The 19,746-nt window shown below is 41.6% G+C and overlaps 1 protein-coding gene and 1 long non-coding RNA gene across 10 annotated transcripts in view; one reads left to right on the top strand and one right to left on the bottom strand.

Moving 5' to 3' along the window:
- HACD2 (3-hydroxyacyl-CoA dehydratase 2) overlaps positions 1–7,403 on the bottom strand; it is an 88,690-nt gene extending 81,287 nt beyond the window's left edge. For 2 of the 3 annotated variants that reach the window (XM_035274002.3, XM_078351940.1), the window contains exons 1-2: positions 6,731–6,842; positions 4,490–4,607 (exon numbers count right to left, since the gene is read on the bottom strand). Coding sequence is in view for 1 of the 3 variants with exons in the window: in XM_035274001.3 (XP_035129892.2) it covers positions 4,490–4,607; positions 7,224–7,378 (273 nt within the window). In the remaining 2 variants the exon portion in view is untranslated. Of the gene's footprint in view, positions 1–4,489; positions 4,608–6,730; positions 6,843–7,223 lie in introns of those variants that run through there. The other variant, XM_035274001.3, reaches the window with a different exon arrangement.
- The window catches only part of LOC103788363 (uncharacterized), a 90,680-nt gene continuing 77,824 nt past the window's right edge, over positions 6,891–19,746 (top strand). For 4 of the 7 annotated variants that reach the window (XR_013527589.1, XR_013527586.1, XR_013527588.1 and 1 more), the window contains exons 1-3: positions 6,891–8,297; positions 18,911–18,985; positions 19,542–19,657. This is a non-coding gene — a long non-coding RNA (uncharacterized LOC103788363). The remainder of the gene's footprint in view (positions 8,298–18,910; positions 18,986–19,541; positions 19,658–19,746) is intronic. The other 3 variants (XR_013527585.1, XR_013527587.1, XR_008476876.2) reach the window with 3 other exon arrangements.

Genomic DNA, 19,746 nt, shown 5'->3' with positions numbered 1-19,746 from the left:
CAGATGCACAACAGTAAGTAAATGACATATTATCAATGTACATATGTGGAAGATAGTCTGTATCAATCTCCACAGTTATAGATGCACAACAGTAAGTAAATGACATATTATCAATGTACATATGTGGAAGATAGTCTGTATCAATCTCCACAGTTAACCTCGTTGCAGAGCAATCTTTAATCCATTTGAAATCTCACTATCAATTACAGAGGAATATCCAATCATGACTATTTGAAAGTGTCTTTGCTATAATTACAGTCTTATATTAAACAAAAATAGCTAGATATCCAAATTCACTCAGACATAATTTTAAGCTGCCATAACTACATCAATCTACTAATTTTTAAAGTAACTATACTCAATGAATATGCAAAGATAAAATCTGCCTTATCAATGAATATCATGGACTCCAAAAAATGAATAAAGTAGAAAATATCCACAGCTTATTATAGATTAACTCATTTTTAAAAAACTGACATATAATTCACATATCACAAAATTCACAATTTTAAACTGTACAATTCAGTGGTTTTTAGTATGTTCACAGAGTTGCACACCCACCACCACTGTTTTAAGAATAATATTATCACCTTAAAAGGAAATCCTGTACCATTAGCAGTCACTCCCCATTCTGTCTCCCCACTGGCCCCTAACAACAATTCCTTTACTTCCTGTCTCTATGGATTTGCCTATTCTGGATGTTTCATATAAACGAAATAATAATATTTGTGACTTTTTGTATCTGCCTCCTCTCACATGCATTTTTTCAAGATTCGTCCAGGCATAACATATATCAGGAATTCATTTGTTTTTATTAATTTTATGAATTTTTATATCCATAGACCACATTTTATCCATGAGTAGCATTTTATTTGTATATACTTTTTTTTTTTGGAAATGGGGTCTTGCTATGTCACCCAGGCTGGAGTGCAGGGGCATGATCATGGCTCACTCTAGCCTTGAACTCCTGGACACAAGCGATCCTCCCTCCTGATGAGCTGGGATACAGGCATGGGCTACCATGCCCGGCTAATTTTTTAACTTTTTGTAGAGATGGGGGTCTCACTATGTTTCCCAGGCTGATCTTGAATTCCTGGCCTCAAGAAATCCCTCCATGTCAGCCTCCCAAAGAGCTGGGATTACAGGTGTAAGCCCCGTCACTCAGCCAAGCTTCCTTTTGTACTTCACTACTACATGCTCTTTTGTACCTGTTTGGTAAATGTGTTGATGTCTTTTAAAAAGCTAAATGTTATTATTTTCCTAACAAGATTTGAAATTGGAGAACAAGTAATTTCTATTTCTTTTTTAAGTAAACTCCCACAGAACCTAATAAAGAATAACATCTAGCATGAAGAGATATAAATGAGTAGCTGCCTTACCTGGATTCATTTTCTCCTCCTGTAAACAGGATATACTGTCAGCACTAATAATTCCCATCAGGATAACTTATGTGTAATTAAACAATACCGTACTCATCTAATTGTTATACGGCATAGACACAGTAGGCGATGAAACACTCCTCAACTGATGGCATAGGAAATGTGGTTTTAGCAAGCCCGCTTTATCACCCAGTCCAATGGATTACTTCCATCACTGACCTCTGCTATGTTAATTGCCTGCATGTTCCTGGGTGTCTTTATTTCCTTATGCATAGTCCTTTTCCCAAAATCAAATCTAGGATTTGTCACTTAATTGGTTCTTAGTGGGGATAACCACTAAGAGATAAAACCAAAAGTCCAAAATATTTTCCTAAATCCCTATTAAAAATTCTATAAGGATAAACAGGCTAATCCTTCAAAGTCTAAGACTTGGTTCCTGAGTGGATTTTGATGACACTATTTAATGTCCCTGCCTTCCCGAAGATATAATTAAATTTTAAAAATTATACTTCTAACATTATCAAGTCTTTTTTTTTTTTTTTTTAGAGACAAAGTCTCACTCTGTTGCCCAGGCTGGACGACGGCAGTGATGCAATCATAGTTTGCTGTAGCCTCAAACTCCTGAGCTCAAGCTCAAGCCTCCCATTTCAGCCTCCCAAGTAACTGGGACTACAGGTACCCACCACCTAGGCCAGCTAAAAAAAAAAATTTTTTTTTTTTTTTATAGAGACGAGGTCTTGCCATGTTGCCCAAGCTGGTCTTGAACTCTTGCCCTCAAATGATCCTCCCACCTTGGCCTCCCAAGGCTCTGGGATTGCTGGGATTATAAGCATGAGCCACTGTGCTCAGCCCTAATATTATGATGTCTTAAAGAGATAGAAACCCCTTTAAATTACTGAAGTATTCCGACTGGGGACAACCCCCTACTATATCAAGTACTGGGAGTCTGGTGGTTTTGAGTCCAAATTTGCTTCTCTGTAGCTTGAGGGAACTGTACTGGCCAAGGCTCTGAGAGAGAAAATGCTACTTATTTACTAGTGCTCCCTTCCAAAAAAAATTCAAGCCTCTAATTTTAAAAAAATGTTCACACTAGGATTTGTTCAAGCTTCCTCAGACTCAAATGGTTAGGGTAGTAAGGGACTTTAGAAATCTACTTTAACCTAATTATTTTACAAATGAAAAAGAGGTGGGTAAGAGAGATAAGACTTGCCCAAATCTACAGAGTCAGTTGGGAAAACTATTATACTTAAAATAAAAAGGTACTCAGACTTCCAGCTGGAAGCTCATTTGATCACACCACCTACCTAAAATGTCTAAGTACGGACAGTATTCTAATTCTTCTGTGTTGCAGTGAGCCGAGATCGCATCACTGCACTCCTACCTGGGCAAGACAGTAAGACGCTGTCTCAAAAGAAAGAAAGAAAGAAAGAAAGCAATTCCTCTGCTTTCTAAGATATATATAAAAAAAGCAAAATGGATAACTTTCTGACTTAGAAAGTGAGAGTGGATCCAGCCTGGACAACATGACTAAACCCCATCTCTACCAAAAATACAAAAATAAGCCAGGCATGGTGGTACATGCCTGTGGTCCCAACTACTTGGGAGGCTGTAGTGGGAGGATGGTTGGGAAGTTCAGGCTACAGTGAGCCATGATCACACCACTGCACTCCAGCCTGGGTGACAAAGTGACCCTGTCTCAAAAAAATAAATAAATAAAGTGAAAGTGGGCTGGGTGCAGTGGTTCACACCTGTAATCTCAGTGCTTTGGGAGGCTGAGATGGGAAGATCTCTTGAGCCAAGGAGTTTGAAACCAGCCTAGGCAATACAGGGAGACCCTGTCTCTACAAAGTTTTAAAAGTTAGCCATGTATGGTGGTGTGCAACTATGGGCCCAGCTACTCCGGAAGCTGAGGTGGGAGGACTGCTTGAGCCTAGGAGCTCAAGGCTGCAGTGTGCTATAACCATGATTGCACCACTGCATTCCAGCCTGGGTAACAGAGCAAGACCCTGTCTCAAAAAAAAAAAGTGAGAATGAAAGGTAGAGGTATATCAGATTTCATTTCATGAAATAAACGATTATTTGTTAAGTATCATTCCACAGTTCAGGTTTTAAAATTGCCAGTAAAGCGTAAATGTTATGATGGTCTTGCCTGGAGGCTAAGCAAAATGAACTAGATTATCCCTGCAATCTGAAGGTTTTTCACCGTATTGAACTATGGCACTATTGATTTTGTGTGTCCAAAGCTATCACCATTATTCCCTCTTTTCCATGAGCAAAGTCTGTAGTCCCTTGGAAAGAAGAATGGGCATGTGTCCTAAGACTGGCTAATCAAGCACCTCATATCACTGGCAGGAGTTTAAGTAGGGCCAACCAGAATCCTCCCTGGGAACGTGTGACACAGATGCTGAGAAAAATAAACACCCTCCCCGTTTCCTACCATGTGGCGAGCCCAAGACCAACATTCAAAGAGAAATAGACAAGCAGAGATGGGAGATGGCAAGAGAATCTGGCAATGTCAAATCCTTGGTTCTCATTCCCGAGCTGGTCTCTTTGTAAACTAATCTTGTATCTGTATCAATTACAGAGGCCAGAAAATTCCTTTTTTGGTTAAAGTAGTTTGAATTGGGTTATCCAAAATCTGAATCTATACTTACCTCAAGAGAGAGGACTGAATATACATTGCCCTTAATTCAAGGAAATCAATTTGGACGACTTTAGTCACAGGCTATTATGTCTTACATCTATCACTCCCAATATCCTACACCCACCAACTTCGCTATTTTTATAACATAAACCCTGAAACCATCTGATTTTGCCAATGCTTCCCCAACATGTCCCTGGAATTTAAAAAAATCCTAATATAAGCTTGTTTCAGTTGATTTCCAAAAAAAGTTGAACATAATATACATTCAAGGTAACACAAGTTAAATGAGATTTTACCCTATCTAGAACTTCAAAAAGCCTAGGTATCAACACTTTAGTACGTGAGGAGGCAAAATTTCAAAATTTAACTTGAATCCAACGGAGGTCTGCTACTTCAATATAATTTAGTTGCATCTTTTTCTTTATACCAATGGAAATCAATAACAATAATAAATCTCAGGACCTACCTCCAATAAGGCTCCAGTTTGAAAGAATTTCAAAGGCTTTTCAATTGAATAATAAAGGCTATGGTAGCTACCCTTAGCCAGGTATGCTCGGACCAGACCAACTGCTATAACCAGCCACCTAGTAAAAGAGAAAAGAACAATCAGGAAAAAAATAAAAATTTAAGAAGTAAGATTTAGGTTAATAGGCAGCTGTGGCAATAAAAGATATTGTAAAAGATGACCTGAAGCATCAGTACCTGGATTTATGAATGGTAGCTCTCAAATGCCAAGCTGTAATGCACTGAAATGTTACACCACCAATAGCACCTTATCAAGAGGGCTCAGTGAAAGTACAGTGGCACCTCACCCATCTGGAGCTCATTTTTTTGGCAACTTTGCTGTTGGGAACAAAGCCAAAAGGAAAGGAATAAGCTAAAATGGTCCTTGTGCCACTAAATTAGGTGCCAAGAAAATCTAAGATGAGAAAAAAAAGTTAAAGGAAAATTTTAAATGGTCTGTGCAGTTAAAGGGTTTTTAATAATTGCAGGGTAGAAAGAAGATGCTTTAAACTATTTTTATATTGTCTCACTAGAACAATTACCCATACCTTAAAATCTATCCTTTTAAAATTAAGAATTATAGGCTTTTGTTAAAAAAAAGTTTTTAGCTCAATTTTCCAAAATCAACTCAGAAATGAAAGCCGGATCAATACAAACCACAAAACAAGAAGCACATAAGCATACAGCTGTGAATGTTATATTTTTGTCCACTGTCCTCAAAAATGAACATAATTTTTTGTCAAGTTCCATAATAAAACAAATGGACCTTTTTATTAAGGTATGTCTCCTGGAAGGATTTAGGTAAATGTACAAAATCAACTAGGCAATGGGGTGTGTGGTCTCTGCTATTTCCAAAAACTATCGTACAAGGACATAAAATAAAGGGTTTGTAAAAGAAGAAATTATTTAATGGTGTAACTGGTACAACTATTAACAGCCTTAAAAAAAAGCTTACTTTGCTCTCACAATCCCAATTTCTCTTCCTGGTTTAAGACACCACTCCTTACCCTCCACCGCATTCTCTTTGTTCATTGCTCAGGAATAGACTTCTTTCTTCTTACCAATGTACCTTAAAAATCCCTCTCCAGTCCAATGCCCTCACCAGCCCTTGCTAAGACACAAGAATTTTATATATAAATATTAATACACACAGAGAGAATCCAGGATTTTTTAAAAAATCAATCTATGTGACCACTGATGTGATAAAAGCCTGAATCTGTACTAGTTCTTCATAGACCTGTGAGTCAAGAGAAATGATTTCTAGATCTGGAACTTCTATTAACAAGTTCTACGATCTCATGCAAGTCACAACTTCTCTGAGCCTGTTTCCACACCTACCACTTCTAATACTAGCAATAACTCTATGATCCTCCCATATTACTTTCTTTTTCATGAAAAAGCAAGGTGCTGAATTGTAACAATATTAAAAATATCGCCATTTGTCTTATCTAAAAAAGGGGTAGAGGATGTATAAACATGCTTGCATCGGTATATTAAGGACACATAAAATTAACTGCCCCGAGAGAGGGGAATCTGGGGAGAAGGGAAAGGTGGGAGGGAGGAAAGATTTTCACTGTATGCTCTGGCTTATATTTTGAGTTCTGAATCCTGCCAATGTATTACCTACTTTAAAACTAAATAAAAATGGATGGTCACTATACAATTCTTTCAACTCTTCTGCATGTTCGAAATTTTTCATAATAAATGTTAGGACTTTATAAAAATTACAAATGAAGACTGTAGAAAAATGTATAATATATACAATATATATATTATATATATATTATATATATATATATATATATAAATATATAACAAATTGATCCTGTGATCCTCCTCACCAAAATGATGAGATAAAGAATTGCAGAGCTGAAGGAACCTTCATCATCCAGCCCAACTCTTTAGTTTACAGATGAAAAAACGGAGGTTAGAGAAATAAGGTGATTTATCTAAAGTACATAGCTAGTTAGTGGCAGAGCTTTAACTAAAAACCCGCCGGGATAAGGGATAGACTGAAATAAGGGAGACAGGTATGGGTAAAACCGTTTCGAGATTTAGAGGGTCTATTCTCCCCGTCCCCAGTAAATCTGCCTTCTACCCCGCTGTTTCTTCCCCACCCCAACCCATCCTAAAAGTCTAAACTCATCTAAAGCCCAGCTCTGCTCAAGTCGCTGGCCAAAAACTTTGAACGCTTTCCCAATACCTTTCGGATTAAAGCGCAGCCAGGATTTTGAAAACAGCCGCCCAAATGAATGGTCACTCTGCAGCCACAGCTCCTCCACTCCCCAGCCTGGCGCCGTTCACCATCTGAGCCTGGCCGCCGGGGCTAGGCTCCGCCCGCACCGCCAGGTCTTCCGGCCGCCACCCCCGGCCCCGCACCTGTGGCCAGTCCACCCTCCCTCCCGTGGCCCTCGAGTGACAGTGCCGGGCAGCAATCCCTGCGCCCCCGTGCCTGGGAACTTGGCTCGACCCCCAGTGCAGGCGGGAACTCGCCGGCAGCCACAGGGGTCGATTCAGCGCTCGGCCGCCCTCAGCGCCCAGGTACTGGGTCCCAGAAACCGCCCACCGGGGCTGCACTGCGTGCCGTGGGCCGCGCGGATCTACTCCGCGCCAATCTGCTCCGCTTCGCGGGCCGCAGAGCTCCCTCCCCAGTCGCGCTTGGCTCCCCGCCTCCCCGAGCCGAGCCCCAGCCTCACCCCGCTGTCATCACCACATTGTAGATGACCAGGTACGCCGTGGCCAGAGGCCCCGGGCCCTTCTTCTTCCGCGTGCCGCTGGCGTCCCCAGTCCCGGCCCGGCCACCGCCGCCCCCATTCCCCTTCGCCGCTGCAGTAGCTGCCGCTGCCGCCATGTCAAATGCCCGGAGCCCGCTCTCCCAGCGCGAGCGCCTCGGGCCGGACTCGGCAAGGCAAGGGGGCGGAGGGAGGACGAGAGGGAGGCGGGGCTGAGGCCGCAGGGCGGAGCCGGGGACAGCGCCCACGGCTGCCGCCATCTTGGCTGAGGGCAAAGATGCTCCTGGCGCTCGCATCCCTCGGCTTGCCTCAATTGCCACTGCCATCTTGGATCAGGGTAAGTCCCGCCTTTTGCGCGCTTCCGGTTACAACCTCGGCACCATCTTGGATTGGGTCAATGTGGCCAGCCCCGTCAGGCCCGCTGCTTCTGCCAGCTGGATGTTGCGTTGTCCTTCGCCATTCGCCCTCCTATAATCGCCGCCTCCGTGTTGAATCAAAACAATTATGCTGTCGTTCTCCCTTCTTCAGTGGCCCTACCTTCACACCTAAATACACTCGCTCCTGTATCCTGCCATTTTGGATACGGGCGGTTGACGGTGGATTCACTTCCCATCAACCCTTGAGGCTGCAGGGACCAGCCCTTTGCTAGGTGCGCTTTGCTTCCTAACCTGTAGTCGGGTTGGAGATTCCACCTCCGAAGGCTTCTTTCTGACTTTTGTTTTTTCATAACTAATACAGTGGAGAAGCCCAGGTGGCCTAGAATCCAGTGTCGTCCCTGAAGGCTTGTCAGGTGTTCAAGTGTATCTTCCACCTCAGACCTTGTGGGCTCGCTCATCGTGAGGGCGAGAGGAGGAAAAGCCCATTGGGCTCTCGGCTGAGGGTGAGGTGCCGGGTAAGGGAGCAGGTTTATAGCTACGGTGACCAAAAATAGAAGAATGCTGGCTTAGGTGGAAAACCTGCCTACTTTGAGAAGCTGGAGCAGCTCGTGAGCACTGCTTCAACCAGCTGACCCTATGTTCCACTCATTGCTTTGATTCGGTAGGTTCTTTATTTATAAATGTCCCCTGCAATTTTTACATACCCAAGGAGCTCCTCAAAAGTATTGCTGTATATGCAGTAGTATTAAATATTTATGGGTTCATTCCAGCCAAGTATTTATGGAGCACCCACAAAGTTGCACTGGAGTTCATGGCACTAAGTGAAAGAGACAAGTCATCAGTCTCCCAGGGATTATATAGAGCAGCGGCCGCCCAACCTTTTGGGCACCAGGGACCGGTTTCCTGCTGGGAGGTGGATGATGGTTTCAGGATGTGATTCAAAGGCATTACATTTATCATTAGATTCTCATAAGGAACACACAATTTAGAAGATCCCTCCAACGCGCAGTTCACAATAGGGTTCCTGATCCTCTGAGAATCCGAGGCCAGGGCTAATCTGAGGGAGGGGGAGCTCAGGAGGTAATGCCCCCTTGCTTACTGCTCACCTCCTACTGTGCCTCCTGGTTCCTAACAGGCCATGGACTGCTACTATCTGCAGCCTGGGGGTTAAGGATCCCTGAGGGAACCAGATGAAAATGCTTGTATTTGTTGGTGAAAAGTGATATCAGAAAGTTATTACAATAATCCAGCCATGGTGATAGTGGTGTGGGCCAGAGTGGTGGTGATCGAGGTGATGAAAACAACAGTGAATTCTGGGTAAATTTTAGAATGAGAATCGTAAGATTTGTGGATATATTAGTTTTGGAGTATGAGGTAAAAGGCAATATGAGCAACTTGTAAGAACTGAGTTGTTTAAGAAACCATTTTTAAGGCGGAAGTCAGGAATTTTGTTTTTTGTATGTGAATTTGAAATCCTTATTAAACATCCAAGTGGAGTGGCTGGGTAGACAGTTAGATTTAGACACTGAGGTTCAAGGAAGAAGTCCAATGGGCCAGAGATATAAATTTGAGAGTTGTCAACCTAAAATAATAAAAAGGATAAGACTCTAGTTTAAAGGAAGTTTATTCAAGCATAAAGGTTGAAGATGGCCACCTGGAAGCATAGATTCAAGTTACCCTATTTCCTCCACTCCTCCCTCATGTGAAAATTGTATATTGAGAAGGATGCAACTGTTTTCTCTCTTTATCTACTGACACATTTTAAAAATATTTCTCAGCTGGGCGCGGTGGCTCACGCCTGTAATCCCAGCACTTTGGGAGGCCGAGGTGGGTGGATCACGAGGTGAAGAGATTGAGACCATCCTGGTCAACATGGTGAAACCCCGTCTCTACTAAAAATACAAAAACTTAGCTGGGCATGGTGGCGCGTGCCTGTAATCCCAGCTACTTGGGAGGCTGAGGCAGAAGAATTGCCTGATACCAGGAGGCAGAGGTTGCGGTGAGCCGAGATTGCGCCATTGCACTCCAGCCTGGGTAACAAGAGCGAAACTCCGTCTCAAAAAAAAAAAAAATTTCTCATCCCCCAATATCCACCCTTTCCCCTTTAAATACTGAAACCCTCAAAATCATCTTTGGAGAAAAGCATATACCTGCCTCCCTGGCATACATCCTTTACTTTGGCAAATAAACCTCCTAAAATAATTGAGACTTGCCTTGGTCACATTCTTTGATTTACAAAGGCAAGATGGGGGATGGTTAGATCAGGTCTCTTTCAGTTATAACTTTCTCAGTTACAATTTTTTCAAAGGCAATTTCAAGACCTCAAGAGATGAAATTAAGAGGTATGAATTGACAATTGTCAGGGTGCCATCCTTTCCCACCTTTGTAGATTGTTTAGAGATTCTATTGCTTCGTTTTCCTGAATTTTTTAAAGAGCAAGTTGGTGAGCCCGAATTGCACACTGTGATCAGAGGGCAAAAAAATTTTTTTGGAAAAGAAATAAAGAAGTGAACCATTTTACAAAATCAAACAATCATTCATCTAAAATCTTCTTTCATTCATTTGACTGATTTATTTTTTCAGTATAATCTACCTAATGGGAAAGTAGGAGGAGGCAGGAATGCATAAAGTTCTGTCAGTTGGAAATTAATTTAAAACTTCAAATATCTTCTTGTAGTCACTTAGACCCAACTCCAATCTGTTATTTACAGCAGTGACCCCCAACCTTTTTGGCACCAGGGACTGGTTTCATGGAAGACAGTTTTTCCACAGACCAGGGAAGGGATGGTTTCAAGATGAAACTGTTTCATCTCAGATCAGCAGGCATTAGATGGAGCATGCAACCTAGATCACACACTTGCACAGTTCACAATAGGGTTCGTGCTCCTATAAGAATCCAATGCCACTACTGATCTGATAGGAGGTGGAGCTCAGGTGGTAATGCTCACTTGCCTGCTGCTCACCTTCTGCTGTGTGGTCTGGTTCCTAACAGGTCATGGACCTGTACCAGTCTGTGGCCCAGGAGTTGGGGACCCCTGCTCTACAGTGCAGTCAGAGTGATCTTTTCCAAATACAGCCTTGTTCATGTCTACTACCTTCCTCTATCCCACCCCCTTAAGATATTTAAATGGCTTTTGATGACACTTAGGATAAAGCATAAAATATTTAATGTGGTATACAAAAATCTGCCTAGGCTAGACCCACCTGCCTCCTCAGTCTCACCATGCCCCTCCCAGTCATACTGGCCTCATCTTAGATCTTCCAGTGAGCAGTACTCCTTTTTGCCTCAGGGAATTTGCATGTGCTATTCCAATCATGCCTTCCCAACAGTCCCCCAAAGTCTTAACTCATTCCAGCATTAACTCAAAAGTCCAAGTCCAAAGTCTGATCTGAGATAAGGCAAGTCCCTTCCACCTACAAGCCTGTAAAATCAAAAACAAGTTAATTACTTCCAAGATGCAATTGGGGTACAGGCATTGGGTAAATGTTCCTATTCCACATGGGAGAAATTGGCCAAAACAAAGGAGCCACAGGCCCATGCACGTCTGAAACCTGACTGGACAGTCATTAAATATTAACCTTCCAACATAATTTCCTTTGACTCCATGTCTTACATCCAGTGCACACTGATGCAAGAGGGACACTCCTAGGGCTTTGGGCCACTCTGCCCCTGTGGCTCTGCAGGGTACAGCCCCTGAGGGTGCTTTCATGGGCTGGAGTTGAGTGCCTGTAGCTTTTCCAGGTAGAGTGCAAGCTGTTGGTGGATCTACCATTTTGGGGTCTGGAGGACAGTGGCCCTCTTCTCGCAGCTTCACTAGGTAGTGCCCCAGAGGGGACTCTGTGGGGTCTCCAACCCTACATTTCCCTTTTGCACTGCTCTTCTAGTAGAGGTTTTCCATGAGGGCTCTGCCCCTGCAGCAGACTTCTGTCTGGACAGCCAGTCATTTCCATATATCCTCTGAAATCTAGACCTAGGTTTCTAAACCTTAACTCTCGGCTTCTGCATACTTGCGGGTCCAAGACAGTATAAAAGCTGCCAGGGCTTGGAGCTTGCACCCTCTGAAGCAGTGGCCCAAACTGTACCTTGGCCCCTTTTAGCCACGAGCTGAAGTGGCTGGGACACAGGGTACCATGTCTTGGGGCTGCACAGAGCAGTAAAGCCCTGGCCTAGCCCATGAAATCATTTTTCCCTTGTAGGCCTCTAGGCCTGTGATGGGAGGGGCTGTCCTGAAGATCTCTGAAATGCCCTGGAGACATTTTCCCAATTGTCTCAGCTATTAACAATCAGCTCCTTGTTACTTATGCAAATTTCTGCAGCCAGCTCGAATTTTTCCCTGGAAAATGGGGTTTTCATTTCTACTGCATGGTCAAGGTGCAAATTTTCCAAACTTTTATGCTCTGCTTCCCTTTTAAACATATGTTCCAATTTCAGATCATCTCTTTGTGAACACATATGACCACTTGCTTTCAGAAAAAGCCATATGACATCTTGAAGGCTTTGCTGCTTAGAAGTTTCTTCTGCCAGATACCCTAAATCATCTCTCTCAAGTTTAAAGTTTCACAGATCTCTAGGACGGGTAAAATGCTTTAGTCTCTTCGCTAAAGCATAGCAAGAGTGACCTTTGTTCCAGTTCCGAATAAGTTCTTCATCTCCATCTAAGACCACCACAAAGTGGACTTCATTGTCCATATCACTATCAGCATTTTGGTCAAAACCATTCAACAATTCTCTAGGAAGTTCCAAACTTTCCCATATCATTATGTCTTCTTCTGAGCCTTCCAAACTATTCTGATCTCTGCCTGTTACCCAATTCCACACTTGCTTCAACATTTTCAGGTATCTATATAGCAGTGCTCCACTTCCAGTACCAATCTTCTGTATTAGTCCATTTTTACACTGCTATAAAGAACTACCTGAGACTGAATAATTTATGAAGAAAAGATGTTTAATTGACTCACTGTTCTGTATAGCTTGGGAGGCATCAGGAAATTTACAATCATGGTTAATACAGTTTGGCTGTGTCTTCACCCAAATCTTATCTTGAATTGTAGTTCCCATAATCCCCATGTGTTGTGGGGGGTGATTCAGTGGGAGGTAATTGAATCGTGTACCCAGTTGCCCCCATGCTGTTCATATGATAGAGAGTGAGATTCACAAGCTCTGATGGTTTTATAAGCATCTACCATTTCTCCTTCCATTTCTCTCTCCTGCCACCATGTGAAGAAGTACATGTTAGCTTCCCCTTCCACCATGATTGTGTTTCCTGAAGCTTCCCCAGCTGTGCAGAACTGTGAGTCAATTAAACAAACTTCTTTCTTTTATAAATTACCAATCTCAGGTATTTATAGCAGTGTCAGAAAGGACTAATACAATGGTGGATGGTGAGGGAGAAGCAAGCACTTCCTCTGCAAGGCAGCAGGAAAGAGAGAGAGAGAGACAGTAAAGAGGGAACTGCCAAACACTTGTAAACATCAGACATGAGAACTCACTATCATGACAACAGCATGAGAGAAACCACCCCCATGATCCAATAACCTCCCACCACTCCTACCTTTTGAGATGAGATTTGGGTGGAGTCACAGAACTAAACCATATCACCCTTTTTTGCACTTATAATTTTAAAAATATCACTAATTCTTCCCCCTCTACTCATTGTAATTTGTACATCTTGCTTCTCTTCTTTTATTGGTTACCATAGAAATTACAGCATGGATCATTAATTCATTAAAGTCTAACATTAATCAATATCTTTATCATCTTCCTAAACAATACATGAACCTTTCAAATCTGCCTGGTCATTTTTAGTAATCCCTTGTTCCTTGCCTGTATGGGTTTTGATTAATACATAATACCATGAATCTGTCACTACACATTGTACCCAATAGTTTCACTGCTCTAAAAATCTGTGCTTCACCTATTCATCCCAACCCAGCCTCCTCCCACACCCATAGTAACCATTGATTTTACTGTCTCTACAGTGTTGCTTTTTCCAGAATGTCATATAGTTGGAATTACACAGGATGCTGCCTTTCTGTTGTTGTTTTTTTTCCTTAGCAACATGCACTTAAGGTTTGTCTGTGTCTTCACATGGCTTGATAGCTCACTTCTTTTAATCACTGAATAATATCCCATTGTCTGGATACTCCTTTTTTTTTAACCTATTTACCAATTGAAGGACATCCTAGTTGCTTCCAAAATTTGGCACTTATGAATAAAGCTGCTATGAACATTCATGTGCACGTTTTTATGTGGACATAAACTATGTTTTTAATTTCATCTTTTGTTTTCTTAAATATTTTATGTAGGCTTATTTTAGTTTCCCTATTTAATAATTCCAATATTTGAAGTTTCTGGGGGACTAAATCTTTTTTGGTTGTTTTTGCTGACTGACTCGTGGTGGCTTATCTCCCTGTAATTTTTTTTATTATAAGTTTATTTTATTGAATTTAAATCAATGGAAATTTTAAGGTCCTACATTTGGGATGCTTTCCTTCAGAAAGACTTTTATATAACTCTGCTAAAAGCCAGATGGCATCTGGACCACTTTAGTGCCCCCTTCAAGGATCATGGAGGTCCAGCTTCCTCATGTTGCCATAGCTCCAGGTTTAGCTTCTCAGTTGCAGAACTGGTGTTGGCATTTGCAACATAATGAAAACTCCCATATCTATCTCTTTTAAAAATAGAAATTAGCCGGGCATGGTGGCTCAAGCCTGTAATCCCAGCACTTTGGGAGGCCGAGGCGGGTGGATCACAAGGTCAAGAGATTGAGACCATCCTGGTCAACGTGGTGAAACCCTTCTCTACTCAAAATACAAAAAATTAGCTGGGCATGGTGGCGCGTGCCTGTAATCCCAGCTACTCAGGAGGCTGAGGGAGGAGAATTGCCTGACCCAGGAGGCGGAGGTTGCGGTGAGCCGAGATCGCGCCATGGCACTCCAGCCTGGGTAACAAGAGTGAAACTCCATCTCAAAAAAAAAAAAAAAAAGGAAATTAATACAGAAGAACGTCTTTATGACCTCGAAGGTAGAGAATTTTAAAACTATCTATCGAGATCACCAACCATAAATGAGAAGATTTGTACATTTGGCTTTATTAAAATAAATAGCTTTTGTTTGCCAAAAGATAGCATGCAATAAGCAAAAAAGCAAGGTACGGAGTTGAAGATATTTGCCACATATATAATTGATAAAGAATTAGCCTCTAGGATATGTGAAAACTCTTTCAAATCAATAATATACTATCACATTGAAAAAATGAGCAAAGACTTAAACAGAAGAAAATATAAATGATCAATAAACATATGCAAATATGCTCAGTCTCATTATTAATTAGAGAAATGCAAGTATAAACGCAGCGAGATACCATTAGCTATCCTTGAGATTGGCTAAAGTCAACAGTTTGATAATGCCAATTGTTGGCAAGGATATGATGCAGCAGAAACTCTGCAGACTGTTGTTGGTTAATTGGTGCATTCAGTTTGGGAAACAGTTTGGCATTATCTAGTAAAATTGAAGATACATATATCCTGTGATGGTTATTCTACTGCCAGGTAGAAGACCTTAAAGATCTCCTAGGATACATGCATCAGGATATTCAAAGCAGCATTGTTCATCATACCCCACACTAAATACAACACAGTGTCTATCCACAGTAAAATAAATAAATGTATCATGGTACAGTCCTATGATGGGATACTTTACAGCAATGCAAATGAACAAACTATGGTTGTACTCAACAACATGGATAAATCTCATAAACATAATATTGAATGACAGAATTAAGGCACAAAAGAATATATATAGTATGATCCATTCTTCTTAAGTTCTAAATCAGGCCAAATGAAATGATGTTGTTTAGGGATACAGACATAGGTGGTAAAACTATATAGGAAGGCAAAGAGAATGATTATCACAAAAGTCAGAATAGTAGATACCTCGGTTGGAGAGAGAGGAGTTTATGACTAAGAGAGGACAAATAGCAGGGACTGGGAGAGGGCAAAAGGAGGGGTTCTGGGAGTAGAAAATGTTTTCTTTGCTCATGTGAGTATGGTTCTGTAGGTTTTCTTTTCATGATGATTCATCAACATGTATATTTATGTTTATGATAGTTATATTTCATAATTGTTTTAAACAAAGAAATAATCAGCACCAGGAGAGGCAGAGGTATGACATCCAGGAAAAGTGCACAGGTAGCTTCACCATTGTTGGTGATGTTCTTAAGTTAGGTGTGGGTTCATGAGTGTTCATTTCATTTTTATGCTCATAACTTACATATACTTTATATGTTAGATATACCTCATATGGTAAATATGCATAAGCATTGAGGGATCCTGATAGTAGGAAATAGGATGATTTGCATCAGGATTGTATGTACTAACCAAATTTCCAGGTTCCTAAATAATGGAGACTTAACTGGTTAGTTAGAGAGAAAAGGAATTTTTTGAAAGGACATTGGATAGCTCACAAAATTGATGAAAAAGCTGAAGAATGAGGCTTGGAACATGGAAAGGAGCCATGGGAAATTAGGCAGCCAGAAATAGAGACCAAATCAATACACAGGAAGCATCTGGTTAGTATCCAACTGCTTCTGTCATTGGCACAGCCACCACTGGACATTGGATGGTACCCTTATTGCTTCCACTTCCACCTTTGGAAAGATTCTAAATGCTGTTTGCTTCCCTCTATTACTCCACAATCAAGGTCTTAGGTAGGAGCATCTGATTGGAAGGTCCTGTACCCAAATTCTAGAGACAAGGGATCTGGGAAATGGGCTTTTAGAGGTTCTTTATAGGAATTCTTTCAAATAAGAAGTGTGTTTAGATACTGGGAAGACAAAAATGAAAAACTCCTATCACAGGAAATGTTAGAAATAAACATATCTAGCCTCAGCCTGTTCCCAGGGAGGAGAAAAGATTAATAGGATCAGTTAAGATCTGCAAAATTAACGGGGCCATGTGTTTACTTGGAGACAAGGGATTCTGCACAGTCACTGACCTGAAAGCCAGCCAGATTTTCTCTTCCTTCTGCTTTGCAGTGTACCACTCTTTGTCTTTTCTAGTTTTTCTGCCTGTGATTGGCAGTGGGAACTGGGGTGGAATTCTGATCAGGCCTGCCAGGCCAGGAAGCTGTCTTCAATTCAGGAAGGTGAGGCATGACCCTGCTGCCATCCCCAAACTGGCCAGCATCAGAGAACTCTAAAGGATATGTTTTTGGGTACCTGACCAACCGTGAAGACAACTGACATTTGGGCCTGGCATGGTGTAATCCCAGCACTTTGGGAGGGTGAGGCAGGAGGATCACAGGAGCTCAGAAGTTCTAGGCCAGCCTGGGCAACATAGTAAGACCTTGTCTCTACAAAAAACAAAACAAAACAAAACAAAGCAAAAATATATATATATTAGCTGGGTGTAGTGGTGCATGTCTATATTCCCAGCTACTTGAGAGGCTGAGGTAGGAGGATAGCTTGAGCTGGGGAGACTGAAGTTTCAGTGAGTGGTGATGGCACCACAGCACTCCAACCTGGCAGGCAACAGAGAGAGATCCCATCTCAAAACAAAACAAACAAAAAACGCTGGCATTTGGATTCTTGTTTGGCTGGTGATCTAGTTTTTCCATCATGCAAAACCCTGGAGGAAAAGAGGGACAAGTGATAGCATTCAGACTCTAAATTCCACCCTGAACTTCCAGTTAGCTGTCTCTTAGACTGGCTAGTGATATAACCTAACATAAAATGGCTATATCAGATTCTTCTCTTTGGAAACTATACACCAATTATTAATAACATTTATTTTGGGGCGAGAGAATACAGCATCATTTGTTTTAAAATATAGTAGTTTTGTGATTAAAATATTTTTTCTTGGTTTTTTTTTGGTATGATCATAGCTCATTGCAACCTCAACCTCCTGGGCTCAAGTGATCTTTCTACTTCAGCCTCCCAAGTAGTTGGAACTACAGGCACACGCCACCACACCTGGTTAATTTTTTTTTTTTTTTTTTTTGTAGAGATGGGTTTCACTATGTTGCCCAGGCTGGTCTTGAAATATTGGGCTCAATTGATCTGCCTGCCTCGACCTCCCAAAGTGCTGGGATTACAGGTGTCAGCCACTGTGTCTGGCCTTTTGTTTTTCTTCCTGGGAGATTTCTATAATTATGTTTTCCAACCTAATTTTTTGAATGCTTAATTTTTCATTTTTTGTATATAGCATCTTGTTTGGTTTTGGGTGGAATATTTTCTTATATCTCTTTGAGGATATTAATTATTGGTTTCCTCTCCTCCCTATATGGTCTCTATTTCTTCCAAGTTCTTTTTAATGTTTGTTGTCTTCTTTGTCTTTTGTGTTAGAAAATTTTCCTCAAATAACTGATGGTATTTAGTTGTTTGCCTGTATTTAAGAGTGAGGCACTAAAAACTGAAGCTCTGTGTCTAGCTGGGGCCTGTTGACTGTGGGCCTTCCTGTAGAATGCTCAGTCATTAGAATGACCTTAGCACTATCTGGAAAATTCACGATAATGCAGAATTCAGTTGGATGTTGTTTAATGTCCATAGGGGTGTTGCCCTACCATAAAGAAGTATATGAAAACATTTTGGGATTCTACTAACTCCAAAAAGGTTTTAACAGACGGCGATGGTTAATATTGAGTGTCAACTGGATTGGATGGAAGGATGCAAAGTATTGTTCCTGGGTGTGTCTGTGAGGGTGTTGCCAGAGGAGATTAACATTTGAGTCAGTGGGCTGGGAGAGGCAGACCCATGTTCAATCACCTGCCAACATCATCTAATCAACTGCCAGGGTAGTTAGGATAAAAGCAGAAGGAGGGACTTGGAAGGACTAGACTTGCTGACTCTTCTGGCCTCCATCTTTCTCCCATACTGGATGCTTCCTGTCCTGGAATATCAGACTCCAAGGTCTTCAGCTTTTGGACTCTTGGACTTATAACAGTGGTTTGCGAGGGGCCCTTGGGCCTTTGTCCACAGACTGAAGGCTGCACTGTCAGCTTCCCTGCTTTTGAGGTTTTGGGAGTCAGGCTGGCTTCCTTGCTCCTCAGCTTGCAGAGGGTCTATTGTGGGACTTCACCGTGTGAGCCAATACTCCTTAATAAACTCTCATTCATATACACATCTATTCTATTAGTTCTGTCCCTCTAGAGAACCCTGACTAATACACAGACTTAAATAAGAATGGAAAACATTACGTATCTAAGGAGAACTGAAGAAATGCAAAACCAATTAGTGATGAAAGATGTTAGCTACAATCTTTTTTTTTTTTGAAACAGGTTTTCCCTCTGTCACTCAGGCTGGATACAGTGGCATGATCACAGCTTACTACAGTGTCAACCTCCTGGGCTCAGGTAATTCTCCCACCTTCGCCTCCCGAGTAGCTGAGACTACAGGCACACACCATGACACCAGCAGATTTTTTTGTATTTTTAGTAGAGGCAGGGTTTCACCATGTTGCCCAGGCTGGTCTCGAACTCCTGGATTCAAATGATTCATCTGCCTTGGCCTTCCAAAGTTCTGGGATTACTGTGCCTGTCCTAGCTACAATCTTATTTGGGGTTGCAAACTCCAGGAATAAAGGAACGTTTAGGACTGAAACCCAAGGACCAGATTTTAGAGTCCAGAATGTAGTGACTACAGAAAGAAACTTTGCTTGGCAATTAGAGTCACAAGAAATACTTCCGGGATTTATAATTCCAAGTATCATGCTCAGCTCAAGTTGTTAGAATAAACTCAGCCAGCTGAGAAGGTGATGTTTTCCTAAGTGGAAAGGTAATGTTTCTTCAAATGAACAACTTCCTTTAATTTTATGAAATTTAGAATTTAGACAAGTTATGAAGTAAACCTATGGTATTAAATGTTAGTTAACATCCTTATTGTAGGTATTTCTTTTTATTCTTATTTTAGAGATGGGGTCTTGGTCTGTCTTGTCAAGGAGAAGGTGTCCCTGAGAACGCAAACATTCCAGAGAGTATCTGAGAACCTACCTGGGAAAAAAGTCTCATCTCACACACACACACACAGTAAGCAAAGAGCCAGAAAATTAGCTTAAAAGCAGCATAGGCATGGGAAGCAGCGTGGGTCTCTAAAGCTTTCCTACCTCTGCCTTGGG

Source organism: Callithrix jacchus, chromosome 15 (genome assembly GCF_049354715.1).
Source record: "Callithrix jacchus isolate 240 chromosome 15, calJac240_pri, whole genome shotgun sequence".
Classification (NCBI taxonomy): domain Eukaryota; kingdom Metazoa; phylum Chordata; class Mammalia; order Primates; family Cebidae; genus Callithrix; species Callithrix jacchus.
The sequence above is the reverse complement of the archived record's forward strand: the minus strand, read 5'-3'. Positions and strand labels throughout refer to the sequence as shown.